The following is a 23,653-nucleotide window of genomic DNA, read 5'->3' on the forward strand; positions in this document are numbered from 1 at the left end:
GCAGGTACTGTTTTGTCTTAGAGTCTGGTCCTGAGTCTTGAAGTCTTGAATCCTGGTCCTGGATTCAAGCTTTCTTCTCCAACCCACCCTAGAAGTCTACTGTTTTTAACTAAGGCTTTATTAAATTGAAAAGTAAAGAAATTCAGTTGGAAGAATGAGTAGGAGTAAGGAATAAAATAGTTCTGTATCTAACTCCTTAGTGACTGCACTTTCCCACTCTCCTCCTTCTCAATGACACTCCCTTTAGATTGTCCAAACTCTGTCTGCCCCGCATGGGGGAGTAGTCATCTCAGGGGACCCTTCTGAGGGCCACTTACGTCAGACCCTAGAATTGGGTAGTCTCTGGTTGTACAGATCAGCCCAGAGGAATTACTATAGAGGGAATGCTCTATATTTTAGGAGAGATATTCCCTTCCTTTCACATTAGAGGTTTTCTGATAAAGGCAGGTAGAAAAATTGGAATAATAACTCCAATACAGTTAAGCCAGAACAGATGGAAAATCGGCTTGGAGCAGAAAGCCTGGCAGCTGCTGGCCAGAGGACGCCACATGTGTGCTGTGAAAACTGATAAAATATCTGATATAAAACAGAACAGGATGCACAACCATGGTGCCAGGTCCTTCAAGTCTGAGAGCCCTGGTAACAATTTAGATTCACCCAAATCCCCATAAAAAAACAAATCCCCATAGCCTCCCTTTTTTCTTAATAGGCTGGGTATTTTTCATTTCTCAGCCAACATTATTGGGATGTTAAAGAAAATGAATAGTCATAGTGGGGACCATTGTTGGAGCACCAACTATGTGCTGGGTGCAATATTATTTAATCCTCCTTGGTAGATTTCATCGTCAAATCTGAGGTCTGGAGAGACTGGTGACTTGCACGTGACCACACCATACTAAGTGCTGGAGCTGGAGATCCCCGTTTGCCTGACTTCAGCATCTGTGCTTTTCCCACGTTGCTCAACCACTCAAGCTAAGCTGGGCACGAGTCGACTTGGGAGGCCAGGCAGGAAGCACCTGACTTTTTCAGGAATTAAATTAGGAAATCAGCTCCTCCAGAAATTTTAGAGATTGATTTTTTTTTTTTTTTACACTCTTATGTAGAGATTCAGAAATGACAAAGCTGATTGCAATCAATGTCTTTCTGGAATGATGTATGGCAGAAAAAGCTGTAGCATGATGAGGGCTTAATAGGCCCTAAATGGAACGAGACCGATCCTGTTGCTATAGTGACGTGTGATATCATACGGTCCCTCCAAGAACAAGATTCTGAATGTTTCGAATCTGAAAATACAAGGAGACCTTTTTTTTTGTAATACGATTAAGTATAATAAAAAGGTTCACTAAATAAAAGAAGTTGGAGGTAAATTCTTTTGGAAAGCCAGAATCATCTCTCAATTGAAAAAAAAATCATAATTTCCACAATTCAGGATACTTATACTGCTTAACTACACCAAAATTAAGGACAGAGTCATTATTTCTTCATTAGTTAGTTGGCAGAAAGGGAGTGCTCCAATAGTCTTAAATATTGTTCTGAGAAAAATACTGCCTCTATCACTTGGAAAACTGGAAGACTTCTATCCCCGGAATAGCACTTTTCCCTAATTTATAGCGCACATAAAGGTATCATTGCTTCCAGTCCTTCTAGAGTATAAAACAGTCTTCTCAGAAGGAAAAATAAAACCAGAGAAGAATTAATTCAAAGTAAAAATTCACAGCATCTCATCTAACTACATCACTGACGACATACCCGCATGTGTTTTCAGTCAGTATTAATGCCTTACAGAGAAGCACAGGGTATTAGTCCCAGGAGGAACTGCAGAGAAAGGTTAGTACAGTTCCTTCTAGGTCAAGTATCAAAGCCGGTGAAAGCCCCAGACTCCACATGCTCGGTCTTATTTTGTCCTACCCGCTGGCCTCTGCGTGTGTTGACATCTTACCCTGTGCTATGTGTTGTGCCCCCCTTTCCGTGTACCTGCAGTCTCACCGCTGGCTGATTTACCTAACTTACTGGTTCATCCACTCAGCAGATGTTCACTGAACACCTAGCACAGTGCCTAGCAACAGGGTGCGAACACGAGGGAGCAGAGATTGCTTCTGCTCTTGAAGGACAAGGTCCTGCAGCGCAAGTGGACTACTGGCAAAAACTTACATCTTCCATCTTTTTAATTTCAAAACAGTGGGGAGTTACACTAAGATATAAAACAAACTGGAAACCCTGTGGCGTAGTGGTTAAGTGCTACGGGCGCTAACCAAAGGGTTGCCAGTTTGAATCCGCCAGGCGCTCCTTGGAAACTGTGGGGCAGTTCTACTCTGTCCTTCAGGGTCGCTGTGAGTCGGAATTGACTCAATGGCACCGCATTTGGTTTCGTTTGGATAAAACAAACTAGAAATAAAAATCTCCTAGGTTATTCATGCATGGTGGCGTCAGTAATCACCCATGATGCTGCTTAACCTTGATACAGTAAATTGAAGTGTTATTAAAATAATACAAGAAAATTGAATCTTTCCCACTCTCTGCTCAATCATGGATTGTAACTTAAAAGCATGTCACAGTTTTTATAAATGTAATTTGAAATGAAAAAAAACTCAAAATAGTTGTCTCTTTTCCATCAATCTAGAGCTTGCTATTGCTATGGTCCACCTAATACATACAAAAAGTCAAGAAGTTACCAGAAGAGCTGACGGTGTTTGTCAAGCAGGAAGGTTATTTCCCTCTGCATCACAGAAAGGGGCAGGTTTGAAGGAAGCGGGGCTGCGCTTGGGCTGACGCTGTGACCTGTCTGGGAGGCGGTGCTCCCCCTTGAGGAACAGCAAGGAACTGCCAGGCTCAGACGGAGAACCCGCACAGGACAAGAGCCACTCTGGGGGCCAGGCTTCCATAGTTCAGCCTCTTTTTTCTCCAGTGAAATCTCACAACATCAAATATACTCAAAGTCAAGGCAAGCCATGGAGATGCATTCAGGTAAAACACGTTAAGAAAATAAAATTGTACCAAAGAAATGGTATACATAAGTTTACCTCTGTGCATTTTTATCAGAGACATGGTCTGGATAATGAAAAGCAAAGCACGTAACAGGAAGTAAGAGGATGAAGGGTTCCTAAGTTACTCTGTAGATACTGAAGATGCTTCCAAATCCAAATTTCCCCAAAGGATTAGACCTGCAGGTAGGTAATGACAGTCTTGTTCCGATCAAATTCATGAGAAGATGACGCATATACTCTGAAGTCTGTGACTGAAGACCTTCCTGTCACTGGATTAACTCTTTACTGACCTCCTTGCTTTAAGAATTTAACTCTGAGAACTAGTAAACTTCCGCTTGAAGACACTGGTGGGTGACTGTCTCTGAAAACAACTGAAGGAAACGAAGAATTTAATTATCAGAGTTCTAGGCTGTAGGTCAAGGTTGGAGAAATTTTTTTTTTAGGTGCCATCAAGCCAGATTTTCGACTCCTAGCGACCCAGTGTGACACAGCAGAACCGCCCATAGGGTTTCCCAGACTGTAATCTTTATGGGAGCCGGTCACCAGGTCTCTCTCCTGCAGCGTCACTGGGTGGGCTTGAACTGCCAACCTTTTGATTAGCAGCCGAGAGTTTAACTACTGCACCACCAGACTTCCTTTTTGGGGAAATCAGTGAAGAGAATTCTCCCGTAGGTTACAGAAGAGGGTGGGGAAAATCTTAAATCCCTTTTCCTCAGAGGATTAGCAGAGACATTCCAGAGCCTGCTGTACCTAAAAGCTATCCACCTCAGGAACTGAATTCCTGCCGAGGACTAGGAAACGGGAGAGGGGGCCGGAAAGCAGCTTTCCCACCTCCCCTGCTCCCTGGCATATGCCTATTCTACACTAATGTCTATAAAAGCGAGAAACAGGGTTATCTAAGGGAAAAAAAGGTGACAAGACAATTCGGTTTTCAACATTGCTGATTCAAAACACGAGTTATGCATTTTACTTTTACAAACACCTGCTCCCCTGTCCCAATACTAGATGAAATACGTCTCATTACCCTTCTTATCACACACAGTATTTTCTATTTTTTATTTTACCTTTACGCTTAAAATACAGGTGATTCATTTACCTGGCCAAGGGTAAACCCTGACATTCCGAGAGTGTATCTGAAAGGATTACCTTCCAAAAGAGAATGCTGCAGTGCCGGCAGAAATGCAACGTGTCGCCGTATTGTTCCTTCGTTGGGTAGTACTTCAGAAGCGCAAAGTACATCAGCTTCCACTCAATGTGGCCTTTCTCTGAAAGGATCAAATGTCTACAAAACTAGACAGAAACAAAATTCTGTTCAGAATCAGCAGAAGATGATTGTCCAAGCACAGGATTAGGTGCAAAACCAGTTTTAAATGGAGTGCATGAAACATTTAATTATTTGAAATTAAACAACTTAAAACCCACTGCCGTCGAGTCGATTCTGACTTATAGTGACCCTATAGGACAGAGTAGAACTGCCCCAGGAGAGTTTCCAAGGAGCGCCTGGAGGATTCGAACTGCCGACCTTTTGGTTAGTGGCGATAGCACTTAACCACTATGCCACACACACACACAAAAAAAACAAAAAACCACTACGCCACCAGTGTTTCCATTAAACCACTTACTTGGATTAAATCAATGAGGGACTAATCAGATAAATTATGGCATGTCTGTACGATGGAACACCAAGCAGCTGCTAGAAAATTTAAACATCCTCATCTGCAAAGATGCCCACACATGTTAAGTTAAATCACACAAATCATGTATCTGATATGGGGCTTGTATGCAGGATACAGAGAACACTTACAACTCAGTAATGAAAAGACAAATAAACCTGGTTAAAAAAGGGGGAAGGGATCTGGATAGAAATTTCTCCAAAGAAGATATACAAATTACCAATGAGCACTTGAAAGACGCTCAACACCATTGGTTATCAGGGAAATGCAAATCCAAGCCACAGTGAGCTACCTCTTTACCCCACTAACTCATGATGGTTAAAAAACTGTCAGATGATAAGTCTTCACGTGGATTTGGAGAAATCAGAACCTCATACAGTGCTGGTAAGAATGTAAAATGGTGCAGCCATTTTGGAAAAGAGTCTGACAGTTCCTTAAAACATTTAAACATACAACTACCACTTGACCCCGCAGTTCCACTCAAGAGATGTAAACATATACCCACACAAAAACTTGTACACAAATGTTCATAGCTGCATTCTTTAGAATAGCCAAAAGGTGAAATGACCCAGATTTCCATCATCTGATGAGTGTTATAAATAAAATCTGGTCTATTCACACAATGAAATGTTATTTGGCCATAAAAAGGAATGAAGTACTGATATACCCTACAACATGGTTGAATCTTAAAAACATTATGCTAAGTGCAAGAAGCCAATCACAAAAGACCACATATTATGTGATTTCATTTACATGAAATGTCCAGAATATGAACAATGGGCTCAAGTACAGCAATGATTGTGAGGATGGCACAGGACTGGGCAGTGTTTCATTCTCTTGTACACAGGGTGGCTATGAGTTGGAACCAACTTAATGGCACTTAACAACAACGACAAAACAGAAAGTAGAGTAGTAGTTGCTTAGGCCTGGGTGGGCTCGGGGAAATGGAGGGAGGGGGTTTGATAGCTAAAAGGTACAGGGTTTTTTTTTTTTTGAGGTGATGAAATATTCTAAAATTGATTGTGCTTATGGTTATACAACTGTGAATATGCTAAAAACCACCAGACTGTACACTGTAATTGGGTGACTCATACGATACATGAATGATACATCTCGATAAAACTGTTACAAAAAAGTAAGTTAGAAACTGATATGATTTCAATTAGGGAAAAAATAAATGTGTAGAGAGATAAATTTTATAAGCATGCCTGATACGTATAAAGCTGAAACACACGTATGACACCCCTCGCAGTGGCCACCCTTGGGAAGTGGTGGGAGCTTTTACTTTTTTAAACACTGTACTTAGTCTTTATGCCTTTTTGTTATTGCAATAAGCATATTTTACTTTTTACAATTGAAAAAAATCATTTGGGTAAAATACTCATACTTTAATCATGGCTTTGAGTACTTTGTTTTGAAATTATGATGTTGTCCATAAGGAGATTCTTGTTTCTGGTAAAAATTTAAAAGGACAGCTTGAGGAAAAAAAGAAAAGTAATTACAGGCCTGCTTATATTAATTTCTGTATCCTCCAATAACTGCTCACAAAGTTAATTCCTCGAGAGTAAAAACAACTGCTTGGCTCTGACCTTTGCTTCTCACTAACCCGCACCACACCAGCACCCACAGGCAGCTACGCAGAGACCTCTCCTGGCCCCAGATCACTCCTCTCTGAAGTGACCAGCTGTGGTCTTCCTGAACTCAAACCTAACACCCACAACAAGATGCTCAAGTCAAGAGTGTTTAGGCAACTTCCCTCCCAACATTATTTTAGACTCTTTGTATCTGTCCAACCTTTATACGGACTCAGTTTTCACCTGGAGGATGCGTCCTAACCTACAGCATTTTCATAAAGTTGTTTTGATACACTTCTTTTTTTTTTTTCAGGGTCTTACAGTTGGTTACTGAGCCCTGATGGAGAAGTAAGGTTTTAATGTTGTGTTTTTAGAGTTCAGACAAGGAAATATGTGCAAACGAGATGCACCTGTAGGTGCTAGTTGCTAATTACAACCTAACTATCCTGGTACGACATTAAATATTGGTGCAGAAGAGACATTTAACTTCTGTATAATGGTTCATTTAATGAAATACAAACAACTCACAAATGGCCAACAGATATCCTTAGACTATATTCAGATCATAGGTTTATAAAAAAAACTGGCATTCTCATTATTTGGCAAACAGTTATTAAGGCCTTGATATGGTGATAGAGGCGAAAGGATGACAAAAACAATCTAAGGAGTACCCCAAAACAGACATGAGTTCTACTGGGGTTCCCTGTCCTCTGTACAGCATGTGTCCAATGAGAGGGAGGCTTCGAGGTAAGTTGTATAAACAGAGAGGGTCCCCTTTCTCTTCTCCATCCCAGATAACACCTTCATTCACCCTCTTTCCTATTCACCTTTTCCTAGGTGCTAAATTCTCCATTCAAAAAATTCAATCGCCCCTTTCCTATGCCGAATTTTAGGCTTCAATCTAATTTCTTTCCTATTCAAATTAATATCTGAGTTTCTCTGCTCCTTCCAACAAGCCCACCTAGAATGGTTTTTGCTAAGGCCACCAATAACCTCTGTATAACTCAATCAAATAGACATTTCCTAGTCTTCACCGTAATTAATCTCTCAGCAGCTGCTGACACTTCTCCATCTTTGGACACTCTTCCTTGGCTTCTGTGGATTTCAGTATCCTGTTTTTTCTCCTACCTCTCTAGTGCCTTTCCTCTTTAATCCTTTGTAGTTTACGCTCCTTTACTCAGCCTTTAAGGCTGGAGCTCCTCAAGGCTCTTCTTCTCATCTCAATCTATTCCTTCTCTGTAGACAAGTGCATCCAAGTCTATGGCTTCAAATACCACTTATGTGTTGCTCAGTCTCCATTTACAACCCCAGCTTCGATCTTTCCACAGAATATCCAACAGCCTACTTGACTGTTTTCATTTAGATATTTAAAAAGCATCATACTCAAACCTGTCCAAACCTGTAACTTATCCCCAAACCTGATCAGCCCCTCTGGCATTCCCCACTGCAGGGAAATGCTCTGCTGTCCACAACTGCCTGCGAGCCAGAAACCTGGCTTGAGCAACTCCCGCAACTCCTCTTCACCCTCATTGCCAATCAAGCATCAAATCCTACCAATTTTATCTCCTGTCTTTCAAATCTGTCCACTTCTGCATTTCCCTAGCCACCACTCCTTCTTGTGACCGTCTGTTAGTCTTTCTTGGGATAGTCTCTTCATGGGTGTCCTTGCCTTCCACTTCAACCTATTCCTCAAACAAGAGCAAGAAGGATCTTGAGCCTTGTGCCCTTTTAAGACCTATCTATATGGGATCAAACTGACAAAAGTAACTCAGAAGATTAGACAGGAAACTTAGGGAGCAGTGAGTTTATGTTAATGGGGGAGGAAGAACTCAGAAAAGGTGGGTGAGAATGGTTACACAACTCAAAGAACGTAATCGATGTCACTGAATTATACATTCAGACACTTGAATTGGTCTATGCTGCGAATCAACAACAGCAATAAAATAATCATTAATTAAAAAATTGAAATTTGCTCAAAACCCTTCAATGGCTTTTCTAAGGTCTTTGGATGAAGACTACGATCCATAGCATGGCCTCAACGAGCTGCATGATCTGGCCCCTGGCTACGTACCAGCTTCACTTATGTCACGTCCCCTCAGCACCTACCTTCCTATCACAGTGGTTATCTTTCAACTCAAGTATACAATGCTCCTCTCCATTTCAGAGCCTTTACACAAGTTGTTCTCTCTGCCTAGAATCTTCTTGCTTCTGCTTATTGCCTAGATTACCTTAATTTTCTCAAGGACTTTCCCTCACCCCTCCCTGTCCACTTGTGAAATGCTTACGTAATTCTACACTGCTTCTGCATCGCACTTCTCATAACCTCCTCTAGACAGTGATCTCCATGAGAGTAAGGACCATACCTGCCTTGTTCCTGACTCTATCACCCCTGCCCTTCACTTTGCCTTGAGCACAGCAGGCACTCACTACGTATTTGTGCAATAAATGAGTGGATGAATGATTTCTGCAGTGATCTAGAAACAGCAACAAGATTAAATTTTGGATAATAAGTAAGCAATTGTATGGGAGAAGACCCCTAGGAAGTATACATAACGCTGTACTTTGTGCTGCTTCCCACACGGGTTCTTGAAGGCAGTAGGAAATACAGAAAGTTGAAGGACTAGTCTTTGGAAATTGAAGAATGATGTGTTAGTAACTGATAACAGAAAACTAAGTCTCAAAGAGTTTAAACAACTTTTTATAAGATATATAATTTGATAAAAGGTAGAACTGGAATACATCAAATTAAGGAGAAAAGAAAAGAAACCGATGATTTTGATACACTATTGCTTTTAAAAGAGGTTTGGTTTTGTTGTTTTGTTCTGGGCTATTTTTAGCCCATGGTTCTTTTTACATTTGAAAAACCTTACCATCTACAGAAAAAAACGGTAGGGAATTTTAACGAACTGTGGTTATTCTTGCTTCTTTAAAAATGTACCTTAAGTACAGTGTGTGGGAAAACACCCCCGAGGTATCTACTCAACTCAGGGAATCTGGAGGGCGACGTCTCTGCCATCGTACTTACCTGCTTTTCAGCAAAATGGTACTGACAAAGCTTCTTCCACAACTGTCTGTCTTCACTGAGCATATACAGCGTTGGAGTCACTTGACCTAAAGTTATGATGTCCCATCCATCTGAGAATCTGTATAGTATGTTGTTCAGCATGTGTAAAGGCAGATCACTAAGGGTAAGGCCATTGTTCACTTGCTGAAAGGAAAACATTGACATCCTCTGACTGAGAGCACAATACACAGTAGCACTTACTTACACCTGAATTTAATGCTCAAGCTAGAATAAATACTTCAAAATACGGACTACAATTTAAAATACGACTTTTCTGCACTTCACAGTTTGTAAAGTGCCTGCACCCGTGGTCTCCTCATCCTCACAGCAACTGCAAGGCAGGCAGGGCAGAGGTTGTTTCTGTCTCACAAATAAAGAAACAGATGCACAAGCAGGTAAGTGACGTGCCCTAAGTCACACTGGTGGAAAACAGAGAAACACGAAATAAAAGCTAGGTGCTCTTTGTCTTAGCCTCCTTTCTTGTGGCTTCTAGTATACCACTATGTGAACCAGATATATTTTGAGCATTAGGAGAAAAGTATTAAACTAATACATTAAAAAAAAAAAAAAGCCTGGAAAATGGTAGGTTCTAAGAACGTAGAATTGTTGAAGAAATCAATCTAATGCTTCAGGAGCGCAACAAAGACAGGCATTTTATGTGGCCATATGGTAGAGCAGAAAGACCTAATTTGGCCTGTGAGTCAGGAGACCCCAGGCTGACTCTGCACCTTGGTCACTACCTGGGTGGCCTTGGGAAGTACCTTAGCATGAATTGGTCACAGTTATTTCAACTAGGGGAGGTAGACTAAATTACCTTTAAGGTCCCTTCTAGCGTAACATTTCTGTGACTTCACATTTATAAAACATATCCTCCCTGACATAAGCCTGAGAGTAAATACGATGTATTTATCCCTCAGGCTGATGAAAGTGAAGAACCATATTTATGTACATTTTAGAGCAAAATTAAAAGCTGACTGTGCTATATAAAAGGGAACAGAAAAACAGATATAATTGTATTCTGTTCTGAGAGATGAGCACTAGCCCCCTACTTGGAGGCTAAATTAGTTCAAGAAATAACTCTACTTTGAAGGCTGATGTAGGGCAGCCCTGGATCTAGTTTGGGTTCTAACCCATTTAGACTTTTCAGTCCTCAAGCTGTCTGAAACTGCATGCCTAAATTCTCATTAGAAGAACTTGTTACTAATAGGCTGGAGTATTTAGCTGATTCAGCAGGAGGGCAGAGAATAAGTGTTTGATGAGACTGCTTGATCCCAGCTCAGCTTTTAACCACAGAGCACTCGGCCGTCATTGTATTCTGAGTTAACATCCATGTACACACCTGCATGCTTCTCACACGTGTTCAATGATTTTTTGGGGGGGGTGTCCCCATGTGGTCTATATATACTCTTAAAGCCATGAGGGCAGTGAGAGTGGTCCCTTTGATTTTTTGTAATGGTTAAGAGCTTGGCTGTGAGCCAAAAGGTCGGCAGTTGGAACCCAACAGCTGCTCGTTGGAATCCCTAAGGGAAAGTTCTATTTTGTTCTATAGGGTCCTATGAGTCGGAATCGACTTGATGGCAACGGATTTGGTTTTCGATTTGGTAACCCTAGTACCACTGCATACAACTGGCTAGAATGAATTAATTCCTTGAGTTTGGTCTTACAGACCTCTGCCCTCTATGAGAACAGACCTAAAATGAGTGGGGAGCAGTGAAAGGTGAATGAACCAGGAGTCACGACATGCCTTGCCATTTACCCATTTTCTTCTTAGTGCTTCCCTGCTGCAGTCCTACCTATGGAATACTTTCTTAGCACTCTGAAAATATTAAGTGCTGAAGGACATTAATTGTGCATCCAAATGGGGCAACAGAAAGGGTAGACTAATACTGATGGCTGTTTCTGAATTATACTTCTTATTTATCAAAGTGCAGAAAGCATGCTGTTAGACACCCAGTAGGGCCTTGATATTTGCTGACAATTTATGAAAGAATCTACCATTATGGACACATTGTGTTGTTTATGTAGGATACATCGGGGCTTTGATGGCCCTTTCATCTCTGTAAGTGCATGTCATTTCACTTTTCACTTCATTACACTTGTTTATACCTGTCTCCACAACTAGACTGTCAATCACTCTTCAGGCAGCAATGAGGTCTTAACGTGGGCTACTGTGCCGCACAATCCTGGGGCATCCTGTCCTCAGTATCTAGCACAGGGCCTGTGGCACGAGGCACACATTCTTTGAATGAATGAAAAGATGAATGAATGCTCACCATTGACTAGTCTAAGCATGTTTTATTCAAGATTTAGCCAGTGATTTCAATTTTATTGTCTAGCATATGGCAGAGAATACATATAAAAGATAATATGCATGTAAATTTATCCCCCATCTAATAGTCTTAGCACTATTATAAGAATTAAGTCTTATTCTGAACAGGTGCTTCATTCTTCTTAATGAGAGAAATTTCTTCCCCAGACAGTTCATAAAAATTCTGCTGCTAAAATCAGAAAGCTGAAGGTAGTATGAAGTGGTAGAAAAAAACCCTGGGTTTTAGTAAGGAATTATAGATGCTGGTATGGCAATTTGGCATCTGGTTCTGGCAGGGCCCAGGCTATGGCCATACCACCCTGAACGCGCCTGATCTCATTTGATCTCTGAAGCTAAGCAGGGTCAGGTCTACTCAGTACTTGGAGGGAAGTCCACCTGGGTATACTGGATACTGTAGGTTTTTTTTGGGGGGGGTGCCCTGGGGGTACAGTGGTTAAGAGTTTGGCTGCTAACCAAAAGGTTCTCATTATACTTCTTTTAAAGTATCAACATTAATTTCACTTTTGTATCATAATTTCTCCCTGCCTAATCAAAATGTTAATATGGTAACAACAGTTACTTCTAGCTGAGGCAGTGTACTTGGACCATCAGAGTTGTGGAGATGTATGTCAGGCCAAAAACAGAAGACAGTCTTCCTAGCCATTTTCTTCTAATTGTAGTATCTGTTGGCCACTCCTTGGAAACCCTATGGGGCAGTTTTATTCTGTCCTGTCCCATATGGTCACTATGATTCGCAATCGATATGAACGGCAGTGGGCTCGGTTTGGTTTTGTTTTGGTTAGCCATTTTGAGTGTGGAAAACCATTTGTCAACTTAAGATAATTTATATTTCCCATTATCCTCTGCTTCTCTACCAAGCTAATATAAATGAAGTGAGATCTAAAAAGGTGCTTTCTGAACTACACATTTATACCTCTTTCTTGCTCTGCCACAGTCTACCTAGGCAAAGATGAAAGGCTTTTCCTTGCTTTCTTCTTTCCCTTCCCTTTGTGGTATATTCAGGTCCTGTTCTTGGAGTTTCTTTGCTATCCTCCCTCATCTGAGGTTGTCATTAATCTACATTTCTTTATAAATAATGCACGACAGCTAAGTCTTGCCTGGAACTTCCCAGTCAGACCACAAAGGCTGCTAATCTTGGTCTTTCCCAAACATTCTCTCCCTTAGATGCTGACCACTAAAACCCCATTGCAGACAACCTCATATCTCACTCCCTCCCCAGAGATTCATTAGCTGAGATATTATCAGTTCTACAAATTAGCAACATTAAGGATAAATGGGATTTGTAGCACGTGACTTGGCCTCCTCTATTCATTTCTTTCTGTACTATTTCTGCCCAATCTTAGCTGTCTTTCACAAGTCTTACACACACTTTACATCTGTGAATTACATTCGCCTCCTATTTTTTCTGAAATTTACATCAACGCTTCTCTAGCAAACTATGTTCCATGTTTTAAATGTCTTACAAGTGAACTTTCATAGCACAGCCCACTTGTACATGGGAAACGAAGACAGGTAGGGTAGAGCCAGATTATAGAGATCTCTGAATTACTGGCAGAGTCATTTTTAAGACAATAGAAGAAATAATCCAATGTTTACATCAAATTTGCTTATCTCTTATTGACACTGAATATTTGATTATTGATAAGTTCAGACTGGTAATAGGGCATCACTACTTTTTTTCTAAGCCCCGTATTTAGATGCCTAATAAATGATCAAAAGTTAAGATATTCCCAAATCACTTTTGAAAACAACTGCTTTCATGAGGAAGATCTATATATCTGTATCTACAGTTTATTCTTTCTCCCAGGTAGTACTAGAGATAAACAAAATACAAATCTAAAACACTTACTTTGATCAATAGTCTTAACATTTTTCTCACTGAAACTAGTTACCAGAATAAATAAAAATAGCAAAAACAACTGACATGAATTACACCTTCTTTTTCCCATGTTATGTTCTCTGTTGCCAAAGAACTATAAAACAACACACACACACACACACACACACAAATAGAAAGCAAAAGGAGAAATAATAATAATAATATCCCTGGAGAAACAACAACTAGATAAATGGAGAATTACTGGCAATATAATTTAGCCTTAGTTTACTGAATGTTATTTTAGCAGCCTGAAACACTTCATTTCCTTCGAAGGTAAATTAATTTACCACCTAATCACCCATGGGATCAGCTTTGTTTAATGATTACCATCCCTATTGTCTTTCTAATAACAACTCTAAGCCATTAAAGGTTCTTTTGATCCGAATCCATCTTAAAACAATTTAATCAATACTTGTGAAAGAGGTAAAAAAAAAATCTTTCAAAAAGCTTTAAGAGTCTTTCCTGTGTGCTTAGAAGAGGCAATGACTTTTATAACATAAAATAGAGCATAATACTTTTTAGGCCAAGCAGTTCATACCTTCGTCATCTGAAGATTCTGTAGCTGTTGTTGCCAAGTGAGGATAGTTTCTAATCGGCAAATCCAAATATTGATATTTCCCACCAACACGGACTTTCCTACTCCTCTAATAAGAATACAAAGTGTAGAGCTTAGGTCTTGGAGAAGATCTTTTATTAGGCGAGGATTTTGGTGGTCACTGAGAACTGGAATAAAGAAAAAGCTATGGAGTGAGGGATACATATATATATATATATATATATATACATGCACACGCACATATAGTCCTAAATTCCTATATATGCATAACTTCTTGGTGTGAAATTTAAAGTTCTGCTTATTAATAACTCCTAATTAATACAATTATAACTCATTAAAGAAATTATTGGCTTGTCTGATGCCCAGGTGAATAAATCACAACTTTAGTAATTATGCAAACATTAAAAAAAAATACAAACATTACACGTCTAAAATGAACAGTGACTGGCTAGCCATGAAAAGGTAAAGTATCTTTTTAAAATTCAGGGATTAAATTATCTTTCTTATATATCTCTTTGTAGCAGAAACAAAATTTTAAAAAGGTCCACTATGGTAATATAGAACATTAAGAATTGGAGGGACCAAGTTGTCTGCCTAATACTATCATATTATTTGACATTATTGATTCTGAAAGAATACATACCTGGGTGGGGGGGAGGGACAAAAGAAAAATCTCATACTTTTTCCAAATTTCTAATTAAGAATTAGATTATTTTAAAAAACATCAGTGATCATCTTACCCTTTTGAACGATTTTATCCAAAATGTTGAAGTAATTCTTTTGTGCCACACCACTCAATGAAGTTAATTGGGATTTTGCAATTAGCTGCAGTAGCTTAAAAGAAAAAGGAAAAAAGCTAAGGCAATATATAAATCTATTTAATAAGGTAATAACCTATAGTAATATAAAACCAAACATAGTGTGAAGCTATGCTAGCATGAGGCATTCTAAACTGTCAGTGTATCCATCTGAGTGCACTGTAGGAAAGTCACCACTCTACCTGTTAAGCTGAAAAGGGTTTAATACAAGGAAGTTCAGGGAATCTTCAAGTCATGCAGAATTGTATCCAGTTGACGGAAGCTAATTTATATCCAGGACCCTAGCTAGCAGGGAGTCTGTGAATTGTAGTTTTTAGCCTTCCAACCTTTATAGTACAGAAGCATATTAGGAAGAGACTAAAATAGATGCTGAGGGCCAATCCACCTTGGTTACTAACAAATATTTTTAAAAGACTACACACTCAGGCTCGATGTTGTTTGCTGACCAGATACTCAGAAAATCAAAAAAGATTTTCCACATGTAAACTAAAAAAACTAAAACTCCTTCTTAAACTAAACTTTGGTCAAAGAATATACAAGTTGCAGAATGTCTAGGAAAAAGTATTAAAAACACCGTAACAGAATTTATTAGTTAGTTTTTTTTTTTTTTTTTTTTTGCGAGAATGACGAATTAAAGTCTTCCACTACTTAGAATGCTTCTACTTCTGTTTGGATCTCCTGGAACGCTAAGCTATTTGGTGTAGACACTCCTGTTAAGACCCTTTCAAGAACCAACCGTTTTCTGCTTTGAATTTTTTGTTGGTACCAGGTGTTTTTCAGTAATGGAATGTATACAGATTAATGGACTGTGTTTAAATTTTTGTTTGTTAATATGGATTTTGAGAAATACTGTGTAAAAATACATGATTTGTGGGTGCCCGTATGGCCCGCTGATCTTGGGTAGCAGGCTTTATTGCAAGGTGTCTTCCATTTGGTGCATGGGGCACCTCTGGTTTTGCCTAATACCTCAGCTATTTTGCTTCAATGAATGTTTCTTTCACCTTTCACCATTACATAAGTCTCCACTGGAGGGCAGCAAATACTTTCAGTGGGAAAAGTAGAGTCCCCCAAAAACCTGAGAGCCAGAAAAAGTGGGTGGGCAACCATATATTCCACTGGTTTTGAAAGGAATTTATAACTTCACTCTGAGGTGAATCTTTTGGCATTATAAAGTGCTTTCCTTCTTTCCTTCACTGCTTCTTGTCCCATTTCATTTTTGTTTATATTTGCCTGGTATGCTTTTCCCATTTTTTTTTTTGTTTGTTTTCCTTTTTTTAATTTTCAATCTTTCTGAATCACTATATTTTAGGTGTGCTTCTTATACACAGGTTAGAGTTGGGTTTTGCTTTTTGATCCAATCTGAAGATCTTTTAATAGCCTGTTTTACATTTATTGATACAACATGTTTGGTCTCAATTTTGTCTTTTTTATGACAAGTTTTTGTTTATACATATATATTTTTTACATCTTTGCACATGCATTCTGTTTGTCTCACATTTTCCTCAGAGTATACTGATGTTGTGACAGCTACTTTTTTTTTTAATACCCATTTTTGAACAAGGTAGAACTTCCCAGACCACTTATTTTGCAGAAGACTCCAGGAGGGAAAGGCCATAGTAGCTTTCTAGGCTTATCTGTCCAAATCCTCTCTTTCCTTTGTTCCCATAGGGAAAGGTTGTTTTTCACAAAATATGCCTCATCTGTAACCCCACTACCCACCTCTCAAATAAAAACTGGGTCTAAGAAATCTTTTGATGTCAGCCCTCTTCCCTGTAATTCTATCACTTATGGCAAGGAATATAGCTTATAAAACATTTGCCTTTCTTGCCAGTCCTCTTTACAAGGAGTATGTTTACTGGCATCTTCAATATATACCCCTGCTGAGTCTTTTTTGTCTGCCTCTACACTTCTATTCAGTTCTCTCTGTACTATTTCTGCTCAATCTTAGCTGCTTTTGGTAAGTCTTACACATATTTCAGAGTCTGTGAATTACATGTGCCTCCTACAAAAAAAAAAAAAAATTTTCCTACTTTTCTGAAAATGGGATAGTTCATCCCCTCCTTTCAATTCTCTATGCTGCATTTGTTGATTTCCACAGAAAGAAAAGAGAAAATACTAACTCACATAGCCATGTTGACAGCAGAAGTACCGAAAAACTATAAACATGAAAATCACACAGGAATGTTCAGAAGATTATCATTCTACAACTTCTATTGTATCTACATAAAGCATGCCCTCCCTACAGTGAAGACATTACAGAAACACAACACTTCAGGGCACTGTCCAGAAATTTGATTAGATTATACCAAACATACCTGAGAAACCCACTGCTAAAATTTCAATTCTGTTTGTTCATCTTTCCAAAACATATTAGCTAAATATTACTATTAGTACATTTCTTCCTTATTTTGACCATCATTGGAATATTGCTATTTGAAAGTTAAATAATCCCCTGCCTGAGTTTAGAACTAATTTAAAGACAAAGAATTCGGGCCAGTTGAGATTAAGATATCAGATTTACTGCTAATGAAAGCTGGACTGACGATGTGCCTTAGGTCTGCAGCACAATGGACTTCCTATTACTGATCCCTACAATGAGACTTACCCACCAAACCATAGGCATTGTTTAACAACCAAAACCTTCCCAAAATAGGCTTCTTGTCCCTACAACACTTATGACACAAAGGATGCAGACCAGAACATACAGATATGTTTGTCTTTTATTCCCTAAAAAAAAAAAAGGAAAGAAGAGGAGGGTAATGCATGCCCTATTTCTCACCAATATGATAAATGATGGGGCAGAGACAGGCCAGGTTGTTACCCTCATACAATGCTTCTCAGTGTTGCCTGTGGGAGGTCCATGAGGTCAAATGAAGTATTGCATTGGGCAAATGTACTCCAGAAAACCTTTTTAAAGAGTTAAAAAGCAGAGATGTCACCTTAAGAACTAAGGTGTGTCTGACCCAAGCCACGGTATTTTCAATTATCTCATATGCATTTAAAAGCTGGATGATGAATAAAGAAGACCAAAGAACTGATGCAGTTGAATTATGGTGTTGCTGAAGAATACTGAATACACTGCCAGAAAAATGAACAAATATATCTTGGAAGAAGTACAGCCAGAATGCTCCTTAGAAGTAAGGACAGCAAGACTTCATCTTACATACTTTGGATATGTTATCAGGAGGGACTAGTCCCTGTAGAATAACATCATGCTTGGTAAAGTTGAGGGTCAGCGAAAAAGAGGAAGACCCTCAACGAGATGGACTGACACAGTAGCTTCAACAGTGGCCTCAAACATACCAACAATTATAAGGATGGCGCATGACCGGGCAGTGTTTCATTCTGTCATACACAGGGCTGCTATGAGTTGGAACTGACTCAGTGGCACCTAACAACAACCAGGTGCTGCTTGCCTCCATCCTGCTTCCAGCTAGGAGGTTGGGAGGGAGATAATCTACATTTGTGCCATCAGGTATCTCCCCAGTTTTCAGATGAGCTGATTTATAACTATCAATATCCATGATGTTATAGAAGAGGAAACTGAGACACACTGAACTCTCCAGGCCTCCATTTGCCTATCCAAAGTTTGGACTACTCCCTCTTCTTCCCCAACTCCAGCAGGATGAGTGGCAGGCAGCCTTTTGCTGGGGGAATGTCTCAGGAGCCCATCCGGTGACCTGTGTTGGGGGAGGTCAGCTATGGTCAAGGCCCAGAGATGGGGGGAGTGGGAGAAGGGGTGTGGTTGCAAGCTCCTGGGTAAGGGAGGAGAAGGTCAGCAATGAATAATGATATCAGTGAGGGACAGGTGCTATCCAGATGGGGAAACTTAGGTGAAAACTCCTCTAATCTTTGAGAAGAGGCGAGCCTCCATCAGCTCTGCAGGTCCACTCATCTTTCCCATGAAGACACCGCAGCCTGGAGAGTTTCGGTCACTCCACGCTTAGACTGAGATACAGGAGTAGAGGGAGCAGGGCTTGTTCTTAGGCCCCACCACAGCCAGGTAACCTGACCACAGAGACGCCCCTCCACTCCTGACAAACCCGAGGGACGCACTCCTCCCACCTCAGCTGCTGAGAGAGGGAGTGCTGGGCTCAGGTGTCTGCCTGCCAGCCTTGCCCTGCTTGGTACCTGAGAAAGGCTCATTTTTAGCACCTGGTTTCTTTTCCCTGCCCGGAGGGAACTCAGAGAATAGAGCAGGGAGACCTGGAAGCAAGGCCCAAAGGAGAGGCACATTTATGGAAAATAGCTCCCACAGCAGTTAGTTTTAAATTGCTGAGTGATCCATCACTGCTGGCGATGGAAAGTACAATGGCCAATAGAAACTGCTCAGTGGAGGGCTTCTCCGCCCCCCATCAAGTGGCAACCAGGGCATGTGCCATACCTGCCATACCTCTGGATGTGTCCCCCAAGGGGATGTGTGATTGTTCTGCTCCCCCCACCCCACGGGTGCCCACACAGAGAGGGGCCCTTAGCCTCCATGCAGTGTGGACATGAAGAGGACACCGTCCTGGTCCCGATGCTGGTAGTCTGCCTCACCCGGCAGTTCCCAGTCAGTATCATTCATTAGCACGCAATTCCCAGCCGCACACTGTCTCCTTGGGTGAACAAGTCTGGCTGTTCTTTTAGCAAATTCTTCTTGGTCCAGGCAAGGAGGTTCTGGATATCCCAGGGCTCCTCCTGCCCAAGCAATGTGACCTGACGCCTCTTCATACCATCGAACAGGAGCTCTGTGCCACTTCTGAGCTCCACCTTCACTGACAACGGCCTGCCATCTTGGGGCAGCCAAACTCGCAGGAAATACTCAAAATATCTATTTTTAATATAAATTTGATTCTGCAATAGTAAACACTGATGAGTGATTACTATGTGAAGGCACTATTTGAGGTTATTTAATTCTCATAACACCTCTATGAGGTAGGTACTATTATTATTCCTGCTACACAGATGAGAAAAATGAGCACAGAGAGATTAAGAAACTTGCCCCAGGGTCACACAGCTCAGAGCCAGGATTCGAATATAGGTAATCTGGTTTCAAAATCTCCATTTGTAGCCCCTACGCTAATCGATATATAAGGAATAGCTTTTACAGCCTTCGATGATTTAAAATTTGATTTTTCTGATTAAAAAAGAAATCTTACTTTTACTGCATTTAATGAAAAAAGGAATGCAACCTACACTCTTTAATAGCAGAGAGTTCACAAATAGAAGTTTGTGAAGCCAAAGGGGAATCATTAATTACTTAAACTTATATGAAAAGTTCATAATCTGTGTTAATTTTCTGGGGAGAGCTTCTACAGCTTTCATCGTATTCTCAAAGGCCTGTGACCTTCAACCCCAAAGGTTAAAGAAGTATTACGCTACAGAATTAATGCTGGCTGCATTGAAAAAAAAACAAAAAGTTTTCTACTTTAGGAACTAGTGCATCTCATATACAATTTACAAATTACTCCAGCAGATGGTCTGTAAGAAGTGATCTCTGCTCTTTGGGTTGTCTCTTTTCTTCACCTTCCTTGTGAATTAATATTACAATGATGTCTCCAGATGGCGCAACCAGTTAAATGCTTGACTATGAGGGAAAGGCTGGCGGTTGGAACCCACCGACAGGTGCCTCAAAAGACAGGACTGACTATCTGCTTCCACAAGGTCACAGTCTTGAAAATCGTAGGGAGCAGTTTTACTCTGCACACACGGCATTGCCATGAGTCGGAATCAACTCGCTAACAAATAGCAACAACATTATATTCTGTCAAAAACCTAAATGTACAAACACCAAAAATTAATGTAACCGAATATATTTATTGTTGAGTAGCTACAATTCAGGTAGTGTCAACCCTAATGTATAGGGAAGGAGCTCCAAAGAGGGGACAGTGAAAGCAGGTTATATAGGTCACTGTTATATTAACTTCTCAGGGGACAGCATCAAAGCACAGTGTAAAGTTTTAGGGTTCCAGGTTAGAGAGTCACCAATGACACACCCAAAACCAAAAAACCAAACCCAGTGCCATCGAGTCGACTCCGACTCATCCTAAAACACACCTCTAGTCAAACCCTGGAGCCCCTGCTTCTTGAAGCTGGCTACACGTAAATGAGTTCCCAGAAGAACTCAATGCCTAAGGCAAAACAATCTCTGCTAGGCTGCCCACCAGGCTGTTTGACCTGAAGGTGACTCCAGGGAACCAGTTCCTTTAAGGTTCAAAAGGACACCCCAATTCCATGAACCCAGGAATCTGGATTCCAGGAGAATTAAAATAGTTTTGTCACTTCTGACTCTCATCTTGTTAACTGATTTCTAGTACTGGTAGAAAGACTGCTGTTTATTTAAAATTGAACTGTTACACAATTTTAAGTCTGTTTTGGTACAGAATTCTTAGTTGCGACATTTAGTCATTCTACAAGTTCTCTTGTTGATAGGATAGCTATGCTAAAAGTTAAGGAAAAATAAAGCCAGTAGCAGATATTTGCAGGCGGTACTAACAATGGTATTTCAAATTTCTAATATAATTAGAATATGCATCTAGAAGACAAGCTTCTGTTGATGCCATCTAATGAACAAAAGGCTTATATTACTTGCTCAAGTTGGCCTGACATAGCCTACCCACTATAATCATCAATTTATGTTTAACTTCTCTTAAAAATGTCATAGCTACAAAGTCAAATTTTAATTCTATTAAAGTCACATTGTCAAGTTAGCTAAAGAATGCTTCCTTCAATTGAAAATAGGTGTCTAAGAAGTCCCAATAGTGTCGTTTCTTGGTCTGTCTTCTTTAATGAATCTTGTCTTAAAACATTAACATATATTGTTGATGACTTTAATCCAGCCCCTTTTAAGGGGAAAAATCACAGGAAATGCCTGGAGCGAATGAAAGAGCCTACAGTCAATTCTTGAATCAACATTTAATAAAAAAAAGATTAAATAAAATATATCTTTTTCATACAAGAAAAATTTGAGTCAGGTACCTCAGAGAGTAGCCTTTTGTGAAGAATCTCTTTTTATAATATAGCTATAACTTCTATTTCTGAATATTGTTTTCCTGAAAAGAGGAAGTTCCCGCAGATTGCAAAGACAACTGGCAAGAATTCAGTTCTTGTAGGGTCTCCTACCGGTTTGACGGCACGGGGTCTGGGTACCGGTTAGTCCACATTCAGCTGGCATTTATGAATAACTGGAATAACTTACAAAACAATTCATGTGAACAGTGGTTCGCTCCTTCGTATTCACTCGTTCACTCATGTTATGAACAACACGTACCTATTCCCCGTCAGGGACTGTTCCAGGGGGTTGGGATGTAGCAGGGGTTACTGAAGAAATGATTTCATGACAATAACTTAGCATTTGACTGTCTCTCAGACAAAGTTCAGCAAACAAAGGCTTCATTAGCAGTATGATCAGAAATTCTAAAAATACTCCTTTTCAAGATTTTCATTTAACTTGACAGAGTATTCTTTTACAATGTCACATGATGCATTTAAGAAAGTAACTTGCTTTCTATCAGAGGAAGAGTTTATAAAGTCGAGAAAAACCAGGTCTTAACACAAGCATTTGTCAGTTGTTGTCAGGGTAGGTTTTCTCATCTCTAATCTTGGACTATAAATGGATTCCCATGCAGATGTTATCCCTCAGCCCGAATCGTTCACAAGAGACAATGAAAACAGTAGCTACAGCTACAGAACACATCGAATGGCCTAAAAAGAGCTTCACATGATTTCACTAATTTTGATCCTCACTACTGTCCTCTGAAGCTGATACTAATGTTTGTCAGATGCTGTGGGTGAAGGGGTTAAGTAATTTGTCTGAGATCCCCTGGTAAATAAATAAGAGATAGAAATCAAACACAGTGCAACTCCAGAGCCAACCTCTTAACCCCCAGTCCCTGCTGCCTCTCCAGTGTGGCACTGATTCCATTTTAAAGACCCCTGGAAACCCTGGTGGCGTAGTGGTTAAGTGCTATGGCTGCTAACCAAAAGGTCAGCAGTTCAAATCCGCCAGGCGCTCCTTGGAAACTCTATGGGACAGTTCTACTCTGCCCTATGGGGTTGCTATGAGTCGGCATCGACTCGATGGCAGCAGGTTTGGTTTTTGGTTTGGTGTCATTCATGACACCAGTGTTTAACCATTTCCATCTCCTCAGCATGAGCTGCTGTGTAAATTAACTGCTCTCAAGTAGGCCTTAGCAGAAATTATGAAAACATTTAAAAATAACCACTTAACTAGCCCAGAGATGCCTTTTAGCTGGGTTTGTGTCTCTACTGTTTAACAGATGCCCGAGGCCCTTGGGAAACAGTGGGGAGCTCATCTCCAGAAGGGAGTAACACCTGGAACATATGACTTCTAGCATTAAAGGGGCCAGGGCAGGTGAGTCTATAGAAGAGCAGTTCCCAGGTACATATAAAGTCTGTATAAAGACAAGTGTGAGAGAGAGAAGAAAACACAAAGATAAGTGGTGACAGGAAAGGCTTCAACGCTGTACCAAAAATATATTATCGCTGCGAGTATTAAATACTGGGAAATACCATTACTGAAGGTTGTAGAATCTTCTGTTAGCAAGTTTATGAAATGGACACAAGAGAAGCCCGGTGATATTAAAACAAACAAAAACAACAAAATCCTTGTTTCTAATAGAAAGAAAAACTGTCACTGAAATTATAGAATAGATATATTTTTTAACTCCGAAATCATTTTGATATTTTCTTGAAATAACCCAGACAATAAAGGAGTCATCTTACCGGAAGTATTCTGAAGCTACAAACTTTACGGCAGACAATTACTCTGAGC

The 23,653-nt window shown here is 40.1% G+C and overlaps 1 protein-coding gene and 2 pseudogenes across 2 annotated transcripts in view; 1 reads left to right on the forward strand and 2 right to left on the reverse strand.

Moving 5' to 3' along the window:
- Positions 1 to 23,653, reverse strand: part of FBXO25 (F-box protein 25) — a 78,877-nt gene that overhangs the window by 11,620 nt on the left and 43,604 nt on the right. For both annotated transcript variants that reach the window (XM_064294982.1, XM_003411861.4), the window contains exons 6-9: positions 14,800 to 14,893; positions 14,042 to 14,226; positions 9,257 to 9,439; positions 4,131 to 4,274 (exon numbers count right to left, since the gene is read on the reverse strand). In XM_064294982.1, the coding sequence (XP_064151052.1) occupies positions 4,131 to 4,274; positions 9,257 to 9,439; positions 14,042 to 14,226; positions 14,800 to 14,893 (606 nt within the window). The remainder of the gene's footprint in view (positions 1 to 4,130; positions 4,275 to 9,256; positions 9,440 to 14,041; positions 14,227 to 14,799; positions 14,894 to 23,653) is intronic.
- LOC111751200 (5S ribosomal RNA) lies at positions 11,906 to 12,024 on the forward strand (annotated as a pseudogene).
- Positions 16,396 to 20,574, reverse strand: LOC104846075 (ubiquitin-related modifier 1-like; annotated as a pseudogene).

This window comes from Loxodonta africana, chromosome 12 (genome assembly GCF_030014295.1).
Source record: "Loxodonta africana isolate mLoxAfr1 chromosome 12, mLoxAfr1.hap2, whole genome shotgun sequence".
In the NCBI taxonomy this organism is placed as follows: Eukaryota; Metazoa; Chordata; class Mammalia; order Proboscidea; family Elephantidae; genus Loxodonta; species Loxodonta africana.